Here is a 20,700-nt window from a genome sequence, read left to right on the forward strand (position 1 = left end):
TGCAGCTGCAAACTTTGAGTGGTCTCTGGACTTAGTGATGGGCATTCTGTCTCTTTAGTGAGAAAGCTCTATTGGCTCACATCACCAATTAGAACCATTTGTTTTAGCTCCGAGACGGCTCCTCATAAAGTAGTGATATTACATATCAAGTTAGCGATACTACCTATCATTTATTTTTAAATAAAACCTTAGTTTACCTTCTAAATAACTACCTAATAAAAATGCAGTATGTTTGTAATTTGAAAGATAGAATTAGTCAGATGTTAATAAGTAGTTTGACTGGATGAATTTGAAGAGGCAGAGATTAACAGATGGGCAAAATGCAGGCAAATCCATCAACCAGTCATCAACAAAGAAAGGCAGGTAAAAGCAGAGACACAGGAAGGTACTTTGAACCTCAGGCGCTGATATTTTAAGAAATGTGTACATGGCACGAATGGTGCAAAATGATTAGCCTTTTTTTATGCGAATTATTCAATAATTTTCAACAACATACACATACGACTGACACCTCAAACCGCCGATGCCCATCCTGATTTCTCTGGTCTCTCTGCTGGACAAACTTTATGCAAATGAGCAGAGTGGCATCCAATCAGATTGTTGATGCGTGGCAAAACTTTTTTATATAAGTTATAATAATAATTAATAATAACTAATAAAAAAGTAATAATAATTAATAATGATTCATAATAAAAATAATAAAAGGTGTCCTGAGAAGATAAGATCTACTCATTTGTTTTTCTTACTTTACCGACAAAAATGAGCTCGTCAATGTAAGCCGGCTCCTAACGTTCACCGAAAAGAGCCAACTGGTTCACGAATGACACGTCACTACTCTGGAACTGTAGCAGTGTTTACCTCAGTACCACCTTGTGGCATTTTGCCTTATAGAGGTCGGCTTTTTAGGCCAGGAGCACACCTGAAGTATCCCAGCTGTTGTTTTTTTTTGCCACTGGACAATAACCATGTATGTAGAGTGTGTGGCAGATGGCAAATGCAGTGTAACAGAAATTTATTCAGCAGGTTTCTAGTGTGCTTATAAGCCGTACGAGGCTGTTTTGGGTTTTTGGCGGTCAGTAACCTGATGAAGGCCATGTAGGTTGAAATGCTGCTCTATTTTAAGCAGTAAATCACTTTATGAGCATCTGCATTGTGTTTGTGTTTGTGTGTGTTTGGGACGTGTTTGGGGCTCCTTGTCCAAAGCAGATCACATGCCTTCTCCAGAGTAACATTGTTAGTGCATAAAATAAAATCAAACAGCATGTGAGAATGTTTCCACGTCTGGCCTTTCCCTTTGTCTGAGACTATTCTGTATCTTTTTAGGATGGATAATGTGATCACGAGCCAGTGGCGACAGTGCATGCTCTAACATCGCTGCTATTTTATCTAATGTTCTAAAGCATATCAAGAAAGAACACTGTGTTTCTTCTCCAACAACGGACCGTTGTTTTATGTAACCATGTAAAAAGTGTGTCTCGCTGCCGTATAGTTGATATTAAAGCCGAAATTGGCAAAAGACATCAGTTGTTATAAAAACCCAAAATCATCTTGTTTTTCTGCTGTGAAATTGGGCTACATATGTCTGCTCTCGACAGCGTCCATTGTTCATTCATTGTTCTAAATCCGGCATGCTTAATTCTCTGACCCATATCTCCATAATTTCATTATCTCCATTAGGACTGCCTGTAAAATCCCCGATTATTGTTGTTGTAGGGTGAGTGGGGTGTTTAGGACACACTGTGAGGTCTAAATCACCGACGCTGAAGGAGCCTGCGGGATGGAGATTTATTGTTTTAGGCGATTGTGGGGTCAGGACGCTTGGGGCTGAAACTAGGACAGTCTGGCCCTCCTGCTTAAGGTCCCGTCGGGCTGAGGGTGGCCACAGTGATGTGTGTTTAGGGAGTGAGAGGAACTGAGCAGTTCCTGGATTGGTTAGAAGATACAGAGAAGGTCAAACGTATCACTGGGAGTATGCTGGAACAGGTTAGAACCTAGAAGACTGGGTCTGTTTATGTAGATAAAGCATGAATGACAGAGATCTAAACTCTAAGAAAGCAACAGTAAGGTCAGCTTTTTCCTGTGTCCTCTATCCAGCAGAAACTGGAATTCAGTGAAGAGGAAGAAACACACTGCAGCTTGGGAGTAACTTTGTTTTGAGAAATGTTTGAGAAAAGCATGAAGGCTGGGAGAAAAAAGGATGATGGTGGTAATGTAGCTAGCTACGCTGCAGCACTGTGCAGAAGTCAGAGACCACCCTTATTCATCTTCAGTCAAAACAGCCATTTGATGTAATTTAGTTTTCAGCATCAGGAAAAAAGCAGAAAATTACACAGAAGCCTAAATAACTAAATTTAACATCATTATTCTGTATTTACTGTGTCCACCTTTTGTCTTTATTACAGCTTCCATTCTTTTCGAGAGACTTGCTGTCAGTTTTTCAAAGAAATCTGATATAAAGATATTTCTCACGCTCTATTTAATCCAAACACATTCAATGATGTTGAGGTCTGGACTCTGGGGTGGTCAGTCCACTGTTCTGAGAGCACCAGCTTATTTGTTGCAATTTTTTTTCTTTTTGTCTATTTCCTTTTCTCAGTAAGGGCTTCTAAACAGCTACATATCCTTTCAGACTCATAGTGTTGAGTTGTCTTCTCAGAGTGGAAGGATGGACAGAAACACAGAAACACACTAAGTTGTGCACACTCAGCTTGTATATTCTCCATTGAAAATTATTGCCAATAGAATGGGATGCTCTGGCACTGCTGCACATGAGCCTAAGGTTACCATTCTCAATGCTAAGTATCTTCTAGAGGGGTATAAACCCAAATCATGCTAAATAGTAACCTTTATCTTAATAATGTTACCAGATAGCAATTTAATAGTGAGGAATGAAGGAATAGTGAGGAAGACGCATTATCATAGTCTTAGTGACGTTTTTAGAAAGTGTTTTGAGAGACCTCTGCCATGAGCTATTATATAAAAGATCCTACACTTTCTAAAAAGTGGTGGGGACAACAGTGAGTTTTCCACAAAGTGGTGGGGACACGTCCTCAGTGTAAATTACAACTGTGCACTCAAGCCACCAAACGTGCTCCAAAACAACTGCAGCCATTTAAGGCCCAGCTGGAGCCAACAAGGAGGAGGCCTTTAAGTACTTAATCCTTGGCAGCTCCACAGATATTGACAATTTATCAAATCAAAGTCAGGAGACTTCAGCCCCATTCCTGTGCTGTTTGTAGATGCGATGAACACTTGCCATAAATTTGCCACAACCTAATAAGCAGAGGCCCTAAGCTGGCGGGTCTGTCTGCTCTGGAAGCCACAGATTCTGTCACTTGGTAGAGAAGAAGCAGGCTGCTGAGTGTGTGGAATTCATTTACTGCTAGCCCTCAAAGGGTGGAATACTTGTGGCTTCCTTGACTGATTTAACTGAGAGTAATGTTGTCCATATCTGGTCACGATGCATGCAACAATATGGTTACTTTTTTTCCTAGGCCTCCCGAAGATACCAGCAGTACTGTCCTGTTTTAAAGCTTAGCAAATAAAATTGACATAATTATTCCCTCACCTCAATGTAGTCAAATGAAAAGGCACATTTGGTCTTTTTAGTTTTGTGCAATATGACTGCGACACATACTAACACGCCACCACCACATCAGTGTCACTGCAGTACTGAGAATGATCCACCACTCAAATAATCCATGGTTCTGTGGGGGTCCTGACCATGGAAGAACAAGGTAAAGGGCCCAACAAAGTGTGCAAAGAAGCAGGTGAACTAGAGTCTATAATTGTAGAACTACTATATATATATATATATATATATATATATATATATATATATATATATAATCAACAATGAATGTAGAAACAAAGTAGGTGTACTTAATGAAGTGGCTGGTTGGTGCACATGTTGGGTCAAGTTGTTAATCTGAAAGAGATTTGCTTATGGTGGTTTCTAGCACTGTTTAACATCCATCCATCTATAGAAATGGACAAAAGTGTACTGCATAAAAAGCTGCAGCCATCCTGAAACATGAATTTTGTCTTTACTTTTGTACATTTTTTATACATAACAGTAGGTCAAACTGTGCCAGAAACCACAAATGCACGTCTATTTTAAGTCTATCCTTTTCACACTCAGAACGTATGTAATGTGTCTACACTTCACCTTCAGTATAGCTTCCTTTCTTTTCAGGAGACATGCTTTCAGTTTTTCAAAGAAGCCTGCAGGAATATTTTTCACCTCCAAAGCTCAGTCTTAGAAGTTGGTTGCATATTTTGCTTCTCATAATCCAAATATTCCTAAATATATTGAGTGATGTCTGGACTCTTGGGTGCTCAGTCAGTTTTTCTGAGAACACCAGCAGCTTCTTTGTTCTTGTTTTTTGTCTACTTTTCTCGGTAACAGCTTCTTGGCAGCTACACATCCTTTCAGATCCGTAGTGCTGATTTGTCTTCTCACAGTGGAAGGATGGACAGAAACACCTGTGGATTTTTTCAGATCTGAAACAAGAATGGAACCTGATTTTCTCTCATCTCTGAAAGTTTTGGTGGTCTACCGTGTCTTGCATGGTTGTTAAGATTCCCATTTTCTCCAGAAGTCGACACATTACTCAGCTTTCATGGCAAAGTATTGTTTTCTGTTCACGGATGAGCCTCATGGTAGTTTTGTGGGAGTTGTATTATAGTTCTCATGCAGGTAACCTGCCATGTCTTCTTTCAATTCAATTTGCCTTTATGTTTAATGACTGTTAAATTCACATGTTAAAGGTGTGTGTAAAAGGGGCTTTTGTCTATCAGCAATGCTAATTGATGAGGTATAAGCTTCCATTACATTAGCCCCATTTGCCTTTTTCCTCCAGTGTGAAACTAAAGAAGTAAACCTCAGACACCAAGCATGTCCTGGCTGAAAGACTGCATTTAGGATGAGGGGACAATTGTGTAAATTTGACTTATGGCTGAAGTGGTGCTTCAGAGTTTTTTGTTGTGTGTTGAAAGCTTTCTACACTGTAATTACAGTAGTTACACATTACGCTATGGCAGCTTGAAGGGTCTGTCTGGACTGGGTGCTCACATCTGTGTTTGTGTAGAAGGCTATGATGCGTGCAGTCTGTGGTCGCTGTGGCTTCACTGCCATGTATACTGTGAGTGTGTAGCTCTTCTTCGGCTAGATAAGTAGTTTAGTGTTCGGAAATCCAAATGGAGGTTAAATAGATTGAGGTAAATGAGATAAGTGTGGGTTGAGTTTGCGCTCCAAATAAGGGCTTTATTGCTTGTTTACGGTCGCCTACTTCCTCATGTAAATCTCCACCAAAAGACTACTGAATCTGCATTGACATCAGCAAGATTACAGAGCTCAATAGAGGCCAGAAGTGAATTAGAGAACCTAATGCGTGTTTGCAAAACTGAATGATAGCTGCTAGCTGTCTTTTTCAGCTGCGTACAAATTTTGGCTCTGTTCTTAACTGACCAATACCAAGATCTGTAAATTCAGTCTTATAGATACTCCATTGTTTGTGAAATTGCCCATTAACAATAAATGCTATTATTATGTAACTGTATTGTTATAAAACTGCAAATATGTATAATTAAATTGGCACATGAAATCATCTTAAATCTAGTCAATATATCTAATATTTCTGATTATGAGATTTTTAAACTTGTTTTAAGGCATTTTATCTAGTGAAATGTTCTTATTCCATTGGCACCTTATTGTACCTTTTTCATTTTAACATAATTTTTTGAAACAAGCAAAATTATTCACCTTATTTGTAACACAAGCAATATTATTCCCCATTGGAATAAGATGATTTCTCTAGATAAAATTACTTCAAACAAGTGCATCTAGAAATGAAATCTTATAATATTCTCACAATTATAATAAAGATAGCTATCCATCTCTCTAATTTCTCTGTGGCTAGTCTCTTATGTTTCATTCACTCACAGTTTGTTCCACAGTAGGGGGCAGTCTCACTGAAGAGCAAAAACTCCCTGTCTTTAAAATGCCCTTTAAAGTACCAAACCTGTGTGGCTAGCTGGGAGATTTCTCCATCTCGACCAAATCCTCTTAATTTTGCACAGAAACAAACTTTGACGAGAGATTATTCTGTGAAGAGTGTGTATTGACAAGTGTGTGAGTAGGATTAAACTCATAAGTGTATGACTGACTGCTTGTGAAATGTGAGTTGATGTGAGCCAGCACTTCAGAGAAATGGCCTGAAATACAACAGCTGTTTACTGGCTTTCAAAATGAAATAGGTTTTGCAGTTATGAATGAAAGAAGCTTATATGAATTCATGTTTTATTTGAAGACTTGAGGACATACTTTCTAGAATATTAGGATTAGGTTAAAGGCCACTAACTAAGAATGATGAAAAAATGGGTCAGTGAGTATCATCAATTTTATGATTGGTCTTGATATTAAAAAAGTTTGATGGACTAATAGCAGTGCATTTCTCTGAGAAGCATTCTCTATGTTCATTTTATTCCACTTTATTCTTTCTCAGTCTTTCTCAATCAGAATCAACATTCTGGATCATTAAAAACATCTTAATTTTATTTTACAACTTCTAAGTAATTCCTTGAAATCTCTACATTAAGACTGATTCTTAACTAGTGTAAAGTTGAGCTCACATCACTCACCCCTATTTTATGCTAGAAACACACATGCACGCACGCACACGCGCACACGCATGCAGCTAATGTGTCTTTGGAAGGGAAACAGTGTAGGATTATAGTCCACTCCCACTGTGTATCTGAGTCTCGCTATAAAAGCGTTACCAAAGCAAACAGCAACACTAATAAACATTAGACCTCTAAACTGGTCATGGCACATAAAGCAGAAATCTTCAACAATGCACTGGCTCCCTCTGGGTGCTGTACTGTTTACTCTTACCTCACTCACATTTCCTAACACCGCCATGATGTTCCCAACTAGCGCAGCCACCTCTGATTTTTATACATGACAGAATGAGGTCAACTCAGCAAGATTTGACCAGCACTGTATGTCAAGTACGAGCATCACAATCAGTTAGCCTTTTTAGATAGGAGTATATGAGTGTTATGTAGTCACATGCAAATGTGTGAACGCCCCATTCAAATTGCTTGTTTTATTGATTTGTTGAAAATAAACAACAGACGACAAATTTAAATATGGCATGTTTCTGCAATTTTTCTGCACAATTTGAATGTGCTTTCCTTGAAGACATGTGACTTGATACTGCATCTTTTCAAACCAGCACTAATGCAACATCATAGAATAGATCAACGCGCAGCTCAGCTCAACACACTTGGAACAGGATGCTAATTGCCTTACAGCAGCTAACAGATTCCGATATTAGCTAGCATTGTGTACGGCAAGAGCATTGATAGCTTGCAGAGAATCGATCTCCCAATCATACGGCCAACCCTTATAATAGTAACTCAGCCATGTGCAAGGGTTTGAACACCCTTGGTCAAATTATGTTATATGAGCCATATTTCACGAGTCAAGGACTGCTGCAGCTCTTTGTGAAGCTTCCTGGTCACAGGACCCTGCAGTTCCTCGTTCACACACTGGGTGGAAATACAGAACTTTTGACTTTTTGGATGATTTTTACGGACGAAAAAAATGTATGTCAAGTTTTGAAAAATAACACCCGTATATTAATGCATCTCTCACACGGAGTCAGAAATTGGATTTTGACACTGCATATTTTTTAATCAGAGCCATTTCCTGCACTGTACTGATACGTTCATTGTCTTCATTGTCATGATTGCAGCCCAAACAAATGTGCGTCGGAATTGCAGCAGAACTCTTATACAGAGCACAAAAGCTTATACAGCAAGCAAATGCTGACAATACATGCCGAATAGGTGACAGTGAGAACATTACAGCGACTGTATTTAACTGGAGTTCTTTCACTCCAATTTAATAAGAGGAGCAACAAGCAGAAGCAGAGAATACCTACAGAAATACCTATAGAATTGCTCATCATGCAGCTTCAGCTAGCTCCTATGAGAGGCGGTGAACGCATCACGTTTGAGTGTATGAGTGTCTGCGGTTGTCTTTCTTATACAAAGGGATGTACCTAGTTTATGCACTATATGCGCCGCAGTGCTTGGTGTGAAGGTCCCACTATATTAAAATTGTATCCGGTTTTGTCGTCCAAAAAAAATGCACTAAGTGTGATGAGGCCTTAACAGTCCAACCCCTCCCTCGATTGGTATCAGATATCGGCCAATTGTGCTGAAAGGCGATCGGCAATTGGTATCAGACTCCATTCCAGACTCTGCTTACAGACTATCTGCAGTAACAACACTCTTTATCACTTCATGGAAATGTGTGAGTTCACAACCATGATAAATTCAAAACTGGCTGTTTTTCTTTTCTTTATGACTTGAACATGCAGGGGTGGGACTAAACTTCCTTAGGCTGATTAGATAGATATACAGTCATGTGCAATAGTTTGAATACCCCTGGCCAGATTACATGTTTTGTTTTGTATGTGAAAATAAGTTAACACATCCACTACAGGGGAAAAACTTAAATAGGGCATTGTTTGTCTGGCATCGTTATTTTTTAAATTAATGAAAGTAATTTGACCAGGGGTGCCCAAACTTTGGCATATGACTGTATGTAAGTGCACTTTCACAGTGTTTACATGTTACATCAAACTATTTTATTTCAGAAAAGCAGGCACAAATAGCACAAAGGCCTACAAGAGCAAAGGAGTGGTAGGTGAAGAATGCTGGAGATGACAGATGTGTGAAAAGCTAATTGCAGTGTTCTAACTGTAAGGCAGTCTAAAAGTATTCAAAAAAACAATAATGGTAGAGTTGACCTTCACTATAGAAGGTCACCATGTTCAAACTGCGCGACACAAGTGGAGACGTAAAGCTGACTGTGAGTACACACACAAATGCCAGTCACCAAACACAAATAATGACCACACATTGTGCCTCTTTGTGAACCTCTTTTTCAGCAAGATTGGTGCCATAAAGATGAATGGTGTTTAAACACATGCCCTCAGTCTCTCTCTCCTCGTGTGGAGCAGTTGTCAGCAGCTGAGTGTGGCAGCAGTGTGTGTGTGTGTGTGTTTGTTTGTTTAGGTAATGGAGGGCTTGTGTGGACATGTCACAATTGTAATGTTTACTCACACTCTGACTGACCAATCAGACATCATTGTTTTCTCAGTAATTGTGAAAAAGCTTGTGTCCACCTGGGTGGTCAGTGGGGTGGTGATAGAGGCAGACAGAAGGAGTGAATTTTTCCAGTACAGTCAATAAACAGTCGTATGCAAAAGTTGCCCTGGTCAAATGACGTTTTGTGAAAAGTTAACACATCCGCTAATGGCTGAATTTAACATACATATTTTAATATTAAAACATAACAGATTTAAACATAACATGTTTAGATTCCTTTTTGAGGATGTGTGCCGTTATTTTCATGTAGAAAATCAACAAAATATGTCATTTGACCAGGGAAACCACCTCAGACTTGTACATATGACTGTACGTTTTTAAAAAAGGACCTGCTCTGTAACTAAATTACATCAAAGTCCCGTATTTTTACGTAACAACTGTAAAAGCAATGCAGCTCAGTAGCTCAGTAGACTAGTAACTTTAAATTTTCATGGACTTAAAAAAAATGTTAATGTTACCAGACCTAGATATTTAATTTTAAAAACAGTATCAACAAACATGTTCACCATATTTTGCACTGTATATGCACAACATACATATTGCATTTTTAAATGCAAATTCACATTTTATAAACAGTTTAATTGATTAAACGAATCAATAATGAGCACTTACTTATCACAAAATCACAATGCATCCAACAATAAAGGAAATCTTGTGCATCTTTTATGCAGTCATAGAAAACAGTAGCACATAGAAAGCTCTGATTCTACACACTGATAGGTTTCACTCTGGCTAATGTGGACATGTACATGCTGTAAGTCTTCTGGCGACAAATTTAAAGAAGTTTAAGGGCCCATCGCCCAATTCCTAGAAAGGACCACCGGTGAGACAACATCTTCAATAACATCTGGAATACAATGAATCAAAACAACCTGGCTAGAAAACACTATGAGTAGCTAACAGAACTGTTTTTCACTTGTGAAAGTTAATATTTATTACATGTGTAATGTATTTTCGTACGCAAGACACACATATACTTACTTAATTGGGTTTTTTTTTCAGCTATGCTAACTTGCGTGACATTCATTGACAATAGGTTTGTTTCTCCGTTGGTCACTGTTGGTGAGCACGTAATTTCCCCCCTACCTTAAGCTCCAACTTTACAATTTTTTGATTTGGTTTTCACTCTCAGTTTGTTCCCATCCCCAACAAGTCTATGTTCCCTCCAACATTTAGCCCAGAATGATTTCAGAATGTTTTATTTCTTTTGTATAGTACTGTTTTGTTTAAAGCACAGTAAAAAGGCTTTGATTTGATTTGATATGATTTTATTTGGTGGATTCAACGACTGCCATTGCAAATAAAACTTTAATGAAGTTCTGGCCCATTAAACACAGGTGTTTGTTTTAGAGAACTAGGAAAATAGTGACAGAGATATGTGTGTGTGTGTGTGTGTGTGTGTGTGTACATGTGGCTGCAAGACCTTCATGAGATTCTCTGTTTGTTTGCGAGCATTAGATTAGAACACTGAATTATAACTTTACACTGTTTATGGATTTAGCAATCAGAATAAATTTGGCATCCATGTGCACATATTGTAATATGTTATATACTTAGAAATGATAGACTGATGTGTACATACATTTCCACAACCCTGCACTGAGCAAGGCACATCACTTCAACCTGAATGGATGGGGCTAAACTGTGGTAAGCTGAATGGTCAGCCCTATGTGAATATGAGTTTGTGGTCACGACATTACAACCACAATGAATTTAGAACAAGCTGTTTTGCAATTTAGTTTCCATATTTAGACTGGGGTGTACATGTTGAAACCTTGAAAATGTTTACAGAGCTCTACAGGGCTGGCTGCATGTAGGATGGGAGGTGGTCTTGGGGATGGGGGGTGGATGGGTGGGGTGAGAGAGTTTGGGTGGGGCTGTCACCATCATGCTCTGGAATTCCACAGAGGCGCTTTGGAATGTGGGGAATGACAGTCATGAGATGGACCCAGGGGTCAGAAGCCACGTGGGGTCAAAAGGACACCTGCTTGTCCACTGTCATAGTGGCACAGAGCTGTTTGTGTGTGTGTGTGTTAGTTAGTTTTTATGCATTTTCAGCACATGAATATCTTAACATTGTTAAAAAAACAGAGAGAAATAGCGTTACCCTAAAGGACCAAAAAAAAACTAGCTTTGTCAGTATAGTCATTTCTAGTGAGTTATGCTAAGTATAGTGAGTATACAGTTATAGACAGTTATAGTTAGTTATAGTGAGTATAGTCAGTGTAGTCAGTTATAGACAGTTATAGTTAGTTATAGTGAGTATAGTCAGTGTAGTCAGTTATAGACAGTTATAGTTAGTTATAGTGAGTATAGTCAGTGTAGTCAGTTATAGACAGTTATAGTTAGTTATAGTGAGTATAGTCAGTGTAGTCAGTTATAGACAGTTATACTTAGTTATAGTGAGTATAGTCAGTGTAGTCAGTTATAGACAGTTATAGTTAGTTATAGTGAGTATAGTCAGTGTAGTCAGTTATAGACAGTTATAGTTAGTTATAGTGAGTATAGTCAGTGTAGTCAGTTATAGACAGTTATAGTTAGTTATAGTGAGTATAGTCTGTAGTCGGTTATAGACAGTTATAGTTAGTTATAGTGAGTATAGTCAGTGTAGTCAGTTATAGACAGTTATAGTTAGTTATAGTGAGTATAGTCAGTGTAGTCAGTTATAGACAGTTATAGTTAGTTATAGTGAGTATAGTCAGTGTAGTCAGTTATAGACAGTTATAGTTAGTTATAGTGAGTATAGTCTGTAGTCAGTTATAGACAGTTATAGTTAGTTATAGTGAGTATAGTCAGTGTAGTCAGTTATAGACAGTTATAGTTAGTTATAGTGAGTATAGTCAGTGTAGTCAGTTATAGACAGTTATAGTTAGTTATAGTGAGTATAGTCTGTAGTCAGTTATAGACAGTTATAGTTAGTTATAGTGAGTATGGTCAGTGTAGTCAGTTATAGACAGTTATACTTAGTTATAGTGAGTATAGTCAGTGTTGTCAGTTATAGACAGTTATAGTTAGTTATAGTGAGTATAGTCAGTGTAGTCAGTTATAGACAGTTATAGTTAGTTATAGTGAGTATAGTCTGTAGTCAGTTATAGACAGTTATAGTTAGTTATAGTGAGTATAGTCTGTAGTCAGTTATAGACAGTTATAGTTAGTTATAGTGAGTATAGTCAGTGTAGTCAGTTATAGACAGTTATAGTTAGTTATAGTGAGTATAGTCAGTGTAGTCAGTTATAGACAGTTATAGTTAGTTATAGTGAGTATAGTCAGTGTAGTCAGTTATAGACAGTTATAGTTAGTTATAGTGAGTATGGTCAGTGTAGTCAGATATAGACAGTTATACTTAGTTATAGTGAGTATGGTCAGTGTTGTCAGTTATAGACAGTTATAGTTAGTTATAGTGAGTATAGTCAGTGTAGTCAGTTATAGACAGTTATAGTTAGTTATAGTGAGTATAGTCAGTGTAGTCAGTTATAGACAGTTATAGTTAGTTATAGTGAGTATAGTCAGTGTAGTCAGTTATAGACAGTTATAGTTAGTTATAGTGAGTATAGTCAGTGTAGTCAGTTATAGACAGTTATAGTTAGTTATAGTGAGTATAGTCAGTGTAGTCAGTTATAGACAGTTATAGTTAGTTATAGTGAGTATAGTCAGTGTAGTCAGTTATAGACAGTTATAGTTAGTTATAGTGAGTATAGTCTGTAGTCGGTTATAGACAGTTATAGTTAGTTATAGTGAGTATAGTCAGTGTAGTCAGTTATAGACAGTTATAGTTAGTTATAGTGAGTATAGTCAGTGTAGTCAGTTATAGACAGTTATAGTTAGTTATAGTGAGTATAGTCTGTAGTCAGTTATAGACAGTTATAGTTAGTTATAGTGAGTAGAGTCAGTGTAGTCAGTTATAGACAGTTATAGTTAGTTATATTGAGTATAGTCAGTGTAGTCAGTTATAGACAGTTATAGTTAGTTATAGTGAGTATAGTCTGTAGTCAGTTATAGACAGTTATAGTTAGTTATAGTGAGTATGGTCAGTGTAGTCAGTTATAGACAGTTATACTTAGTTATAGTGAGTATAGTCAGTGTTGTCAGTTATAGACAGTTATAGTTAGTTATAGTGAGTATAGTCAGTGTAGTCAGTTATAGACAGTTATAGTTAGTTATAGTGAGTATAGTCTGTAGTCAGTTATAGACAGTTATAGTTAGTTATAGTGAGTATAGTCTGTAGTCAGTTATAGACAGTTATAGTTAGTTATAGTGAGTATAGTCAGTGTAGTCAGTTATAGACAGTTATAGTTAGTTATAGTGAGTATAGTCAGTGTAGTCAGTTATAGACAGTTATAGTTAGTTATAGTGAGTATAGTCAGTGTAGTCAGTTATAGACAGTTATAGTTAGTTATAGTGAGTATGGTCAGTGTAGTCAGATATAGACAGTTATACTTAGTTATAGTGAGTATGGTCAGTGTTGTCAGTTATAGACAGTTATAGTTAGTTATAGTGAGTATAGTCAGTGTAGTCAGTTATAGACAGTTATAGTTAGTTATAGTGAGTATAGTCAGTGTAGTCAGTTAGAGTAAGTTATGGTCAGGCCATTAGTCTGTACTCTGAAGGAAACCCAACCCAAACTCATTATTCCAGCTTTCAGACTGAAGACAGAAGAGAAAAGCTCTTTAAACAGTACAGTTTGGCTCCTTGGTGGGATCTTCTCAAGAGGCGTCTTCCTTTTGGAGCCCAGCCTGATCCATTACTTTGATTAAACCCTCCACTGGGAAGTGTGTGTGTGTTTGTGTGTCTGAGAGTGCTGTAGGCCTTTTGCTTTGCCTTCTGACAATACCCAGAGCTGGACAGGCATTGTGCTTGTGTCAATGCAGACGGCCCTTCCAGGAAAAGGACAGGATAGTGTAAATGAGAGAGCACAACCGAGAAAAAAGAGACAGTGAGAGACAATGAGAGAAAGAGAGAGAGAGAGAGAATGACAGAATAGAGAGAGTTAAATAGCATACTTGAGTGAGCAGTAATTGGAGTTATGGGAAACATCATTCTTAATTAAAGCAACACATGCGGTTTTATGACATGTAGATAATCTGAAGCAGGCCTGAGTGAGATTATGCGAGTCTGACTGATGTACACATACACTCAAACATGTGATGCGTTTAATTTACTTTGATCCAAATGTGTACGTCATTTCCACATGTATCAGCACAGCTGTCGGCAAAAGTGAGTAAACTGAAAGACCTGAGGTGTTGATTAAGGTCTCTGTCATACCCAAATTTACCCTTGAGTCAAATCTATATACAGCCTTGGACATACGGTTCTAGAAAAAAATGTTAAGTGCTATAGGACTTTTACAATATGTGGAGCTTCTTTAAACTTTAAAAAGATTCTTCATGCTTGGACATCTTATTTACAAAAATGTTTTTCTAAAGACCCAGCCACCGAAAGGTTTTTTAGAGAACCAAAAGTGAGCATCGCTCTGAAGAACCCTCTCTGGTACAGTTGTATTTAAGAATTAATTTGAGAACTCCTTGTAAAGTCATGTATCCTGTAAAATAGTGATATTTTTGTACATCAGTATGTACTAATGGGATACATCTGTTACTGAAGTCAAATGTGCTCCATCAGTCCATGCATGCTTCCAATGTATGGCATGCATACATATATCTATCTATCTATCTATCTATCTATATATATATATATATATATATATAGATAGATAGATAGATAGATAGATAGATATAGATATATATATATGTATATATATATATGTGTATGTATATATATGTGTGTGTGTGTATATATATATATGTGTATATATATATATATATATATATATATATATATCATTTCATATATATATATATGACAAAAGTGGTTCTTTAGTGGCATCATTACACTAGAGAACCCTTCTATAACCATTATATACTTCATATATACATTATGTATGATGTGCAAATACATAGTATAAAGGTTCTATACCAATTAATAGAAATGAAATGATAAACATATTTTCAGGTTGCAAATAATTTTTGATTCTGAAATTAAGATTTGATTCTCTCTGTGGAATTTACCAAATCTATTGGTAAGCATAGTGACATGTCCAGGTTTACTGCTGTGGAATCTCAAAAAACAACTCTCGTCATAACAATGAAAATAATAAATTGCTAAAACTTTAAACAAGTTTCATGTTATGTGTTAAAAGGTCTGGATTCTTTAGAGCTCTAGTTATATTCTAACCAGGTTGTTTTGGCTCAGACAAATGCAAATTTTATTTGAAAACAAACACTTGCAAGGTAGCCTGTCTTTGTGTAAAATAGTAAACATATAAAACAGTTCTTTTTTTATAAAGCTGATTTATAAACAATAAAAAACCTGAACTGCTTCATATTAAGTAGCCTATAATATGTGGCATGTCTTCGTTGTCTACCCTTCAAAATAAAAAAAGAACATCACAAAACATGTCTGGCAATAATCATCAGCTAAGTTACTCATTAAATAATTCCATGCTTTGTGGTTATAGTGTAAGACAGCAAATGAGGGACTGATACAGTGTTTTGAAAGTTAATTTTTTCAGATTTTCCAATACTGTATTGAAATCTTTATTTTTTTTTCAGAACCATGCACCCAAACCAAGAGCTTTCATTTTTAAGGATGTATTGCATGTTTTGAAGCTGTTATGTTTTATGTCTGCATTAAGAATCTGCTATGAGGACATTATTTAGGAATGGACCTGAGAAACATCAGCGGAGGCAAATTTGAAGTAATTAAAAAAAACCTTGAAGTTCAGTCGTCTGTGTATTCTCTAAAAGTACAATGGAATGAAAATCATATGAAATAAAAAAAAAGGTTTGAATGGTTGTTTTAAAGCTCTCTGGTCTGACAGATTGTATTATGGTGTAATTAGTTGTAGGTTTGGCCTGCACTGCGGCAGCTCTGGGTACAATCATCCATTAAGTAAATTAACAGACAGACATCAGATATGGGCTGTTTATCACTAAAACTGCACACGATCTGCTGTGTGAATGTACAGAGGTTGAGTGCACACATCAAATAATGGAGTGAAACTAGATATTTTTTGACTAAAGTAAAAGTATTATGCTGTACAGAAGTATGTGCTTTTAAATGTACTCAGTATTAAAAGTAAAAGTTCTTTTGTGTCCTCTCTTGTGTCTTTGGTTTAGTAAATCACAGTCACTAAGGTATGATTAGACAGTCAGCATTTAGAGAGGGGATTTAGTGAAATGTGTACTGTGATTGGTTAGATTTATTGGGGCTGGTGCATTGTGAGCCCTATTCGAGCTGTGTTAGTTTTACAAGCTGCGGTCTGGTAATGTAATTTGAAGGATTTGACTCTCTTTATATGAGATAAAGTATCTGTGTAATTTTCCCCAAATTATCTCAGATCAAAATGTCATAATCCAGACGTTCACTTCAATGGTGATGGTACGTGTCTACAGCATGAAATTCTCCCAACGCTTTCTTCATAAATGTCTCGGCGCTTGAGCAACATGCCTGTCTACAGTGCGGGATGCAATTATTGTTAATCAGTGTGGTTTTTAAATAAATTTTGAATAAATTCTCTTCTCAAATAGGCTATTCTTATGAATTTAAAAAGCTTATTATAAGTTGTCTGACTGCATAGGCCAGCAACCAAGAAATAAGAGATACATATCAGTCTGCTGTTTTGACTCCACAGGAACACCAACAGCGTCAAATTCTTTCTGCCATGCAGTATTTCTTTTACTTTTGCCTTTGAATTTGTTTGGATTGTACAGAATAGGGATCCCAGACACAGCCGTCATTAACTTTCCCTTTATGTTGTCCAGGCATAACTATGTAGGTATATCCTCACTGTGCATGTAAAACAGGACAGAAATCGCTCTGCCTTGTGAAAAATACCTCAGATATTTCATTTCATTCATTTTCATTCAAGTGTTTTAGATTACAGTAATCTTCTTTTGAATTCAGAGAAGGAACTGTGCGTTGAGCTTCATTTGAGCAGTTAGCCTTCTCCCCATCACCAAAATAACAGAGGTGCTGATGACTATTACCCAGATTTGTTATTACATTACCATTAGATCAATTCAAACAGGACCCCTTATACTGAAGGATCTCCGAGTTCAGCAAATTATATAAGGTAATTCACTCTGGAATGATTACTGACCTGTGAGAATTACAGACACAGCAGATTCAAACAATATTAAAATCATGGATCTCAATTATAATCACTCAAATTACAGCAGCTCCCCAGGTAAAATTAATCCAGCTCAAACGGGGCTTTAGTCTTTCTTATGTTATGGAAAATCCATTTTTTACTTTGCAGTATTGCTCAGAAAGCAATGGGGGAAAAAAGCATGATATTTTACTGTGCAGTGTAATGGAGTGAAAGTAGAAGACATGTACTTCGTTACTGCTCACCACTGTTTGTACCAGCGTGTAAACAGTGTTGTGTTTCTTCTACAGCAGCTGCAGAAGAACGGACAGATCTCTATCTCCAGCTTGAATGGAAAAACCGAGGAGCAGACGGACATTAACGGACACGCCGAGGACGATACACTTACCGAGAGTGAGTCTGTGTGAATGTTTTTGTTTTATCACTTTTGTTTACATACGTATGTATATTTCACTGTGTTGGTGACAAACGAGCAGACAGCATAACCATCCAATAAAAAGCAGGGATCTCCATTTTTGGGGATTTTTATTTGAAGTCAGCAGCTGCCTAATCTCTTCGAATAAAATATTTTATAGCTTACATTAAATTACTGCTTTGGACAACAATGATATGCTGTGTGTATGTGTGTGTGTGTTGTATGAGTGGTGGTCTTTATCTCTTTATCTGCAGCTCCTTATATCCCCCAGATAATCCCACCCCAACCCATAAAGAACACCTACAGAGAATTCTCTACATCTTCACAGAGAGAGACAGAGCGAGACAGAGAGAGAATGAAAGGCCTAATCCCATTTCACCCCTTGTCCCTACCACTCAGCCCTAGCCCTCCATTTTGAGCGTACACGCCTAGGGGTAGGGTGTCCCAATTTTTGTTGAGATAGAGGGGTGGGGTGAAGTGTGTGGGCTACATGGCCCTCCAAACAGAGGTTTTTAGAAGCACACGCCAAACAGAATTCAACACACAAATCAAAAAGTAACATATGTAGAGTATATCACAAATGGGCTCAACAAACTTTAACAGAATCCAAAGTTTCTAACATTATACATGCTAGCTAGCATGTTGTGTAGCTAGGCTGACTACAACAAAACTCGTTTGCAGTCTATTCAACATCACAAACCCATTCCCAGGCATGAAGACGTCTTTGTTTTCTAACATCTCTCCATTTTGCTGCAGACAGATGCAAAAGGATGCCTATTGGCATGTTGGAAATGTCTGGCAAAACTCATCACGTCTGTTTACATAAAAGCTATCAATAAATACTGTGTCATGTCGGATTCTTGAAGGGTTGTCTCATTTCATAGGGGAAGATTTCAATAAGTACCCCTTGGGGCAAGGTGACGCTTAAAAACAAGGGGTAAGGGTAAAAATAAGAGAGAGAGAGCAAGAGAAAATGGGGGAGAACGACAGAGAGAGGCAGAGATAAAGAAAGAGAGAGAGACAGGGACACGTCTCTTTATGAAAGTGCTATTAGGTAAACAGTCTTTGTGTTAGAAGAAAGAAAAAACAGGAGGAGGGTCCAAAAAGAAAAAGATTCAAATAACAACACACCCATATCACTACACGATAAAATTGATCAATACGCCTTTTTTCTCAAAGCCAGAAATATTCTGAGGACTTTGATAAAACAAATTCAGCCCTTAGGCGTGATTCCTCTAAGGCTCGGAACAGTTTTAAGCGTCTCCATCCTGCCTTTCAGACAACAATCTAAGAAATTAGCCAAGGTATTTTCAGAATGCTGAGGCTTAAAGTACCTACAGACAAACATAATGCGAGTAAACAGACACCTCAGTCCTCTGAGAATTCTGCCCAGCAACTTAAATAAGAGACAAAGTCTGTGACAGTCAAACAAAAACTGTGAAAACATTATCAACATTATTACAGAGGATACAAAGTGGTAGAACAGCAGGGTTAAATTTCCATACAAAACCATTCATAGATACAGCCTTTGGACCCTCAAGGACAGAGAGGTGGGCTCTCCATTTGGACTGACGTCTCCCTTTCAAATGGAAATGAAAAGATTTAACACAACTGTGGTACAACACCTTCTTACCAGCTGCACATCCCCCCATGGAGAGAAGTTGCCCCTCACTCTTCTCAGGCTTGGAAGCAAACGAGTTAACAGATAACTCAGAGAGACACAGAGAGAGGAACAGAGAGATAGTGAGATACCTAGAGTAACCCAGAGAGACCAGATGCTGTCACTGTGAGCTCTCACTGGTGGAGACAGAGCTGCTGTTTCTAACTGAATGCCCTGAATATGATTCCATTAAAAATATATGTGATAAGAAGGTGAGGAGCATCTGGAGGTTCTACATTGTCATAACACTGAGAAACAGCTCTACATATTAGAAGAGTGGCCTGATTATACACAGCAAGATTAGTGACAGCATGTCACAACAAGAGGAACAACCAGTGAGGCTAATCACCAAATTATTACTGATTATTACTGATTGTTACCTATTTGGAAGTTACCCAAATAAACAGGTACCACCCTCCCCCGTCCCCTTATTTATTACTAATAATCCTGTAAATAACTTCATTTGTTCTATTCTGATCTGTATCTATTTACTTTCTTTGTCTTAATTATGTTTACATGTTTATTGTTCAGTGCTTTGGCCATAGTGTATCTTCTTACATTCATACAAATGAATTGAACTGAGAGAGAGAAAGAACAAGATATAAACAAAGAGAGAAAAACAGGAAGAGTGCAAGAGAAAAACAGAGATAGAGAAAATAGAGAGAAAGAGAGAGATACACATAGAAACAGAGACAGACGGAGTGAGACAGAGACAGAGAGAGAAAAAGTGAAGGAAAGATAAGAGAGAGAGAGACCTGCAGAGACAGTGAGAAAGAGAGACAAAGAGGGAGAGAGAGAGAGAGAGAGCAAGACAGAGATAGAGGGTGAGGAAGAGAGAAAAACAGGGACACTTAAAAAAACTGGAAGAGAACAAGAGAAAAAAAAAACATGACAGAGAAAGAGAGAAACAGAGAGAAAGAGAAAGACAGAGAAACCAAGATAGACAGAAAGAGAGAGAAACCGAGAAATAGAGAGAAAGAGAGAGGAACTGAGAGATAGAGACAGATAAACAGAGAGAGAAACAGAGACAAAGAGAAAGAGAGAGGAACTGAGATGGAGAGAAAGAGAGAAAAACAAAGATAGAGAGCAAGAGAGAGAGGAACCAAGGAATAGAGACAGATTAAAAAGAGAAAGATACAGAGCGACAGCGACAAAGAGAGGTAGGAAGGGAGAGAAAGATAGAGAGAGAGATACAGATTAAGGCAGACAGAGAAAAAGGGGAAGTGAGAGAGAGAGAGAGAGAGAGAGAGAGAGAGAGAGAGAGCAATAGTTAAG

General features: G+C 37.5%; 1 protein-coding gene across 1 annotated transcript in view; it reads left to right on the plus strand.

Annotated features, from left to right (window-relative positions):
* akap12b (A kinase (PRKA) anchor protein 12b) overlaps positions 1–20,700 on the plus strand; it is a 71,743-nt gene that overhangs the window by 21,500 nt on the left and 29,543 nt on the right. Inside the window, exon 2 of the mRNA XM_036582007.1 lies at positions 17,641–17,743. Within this exon, the coding sequence (XP_036437900.1) occupies positions 17,641–17,743 (103 nt within the window). The remainder of the gene's footprint in view (positions 1–17,640; positions 17,744–20,700) is intronic.

This window comes from Colossoma macropomum, unplaced genomic scaffold, assembly GCF_904425465.1.
Source record: "Colossoma macropomum unplaced genomic scaffold, Colossoma_macropomum, whole genome shotgun sequence".
Taxonomy (NCBI): Eukaryota; Metazoa; Chordata; class Actinopteri; order Characiformes; family Serrasalmidae; genus Colossoma; species Colossoma macropomum.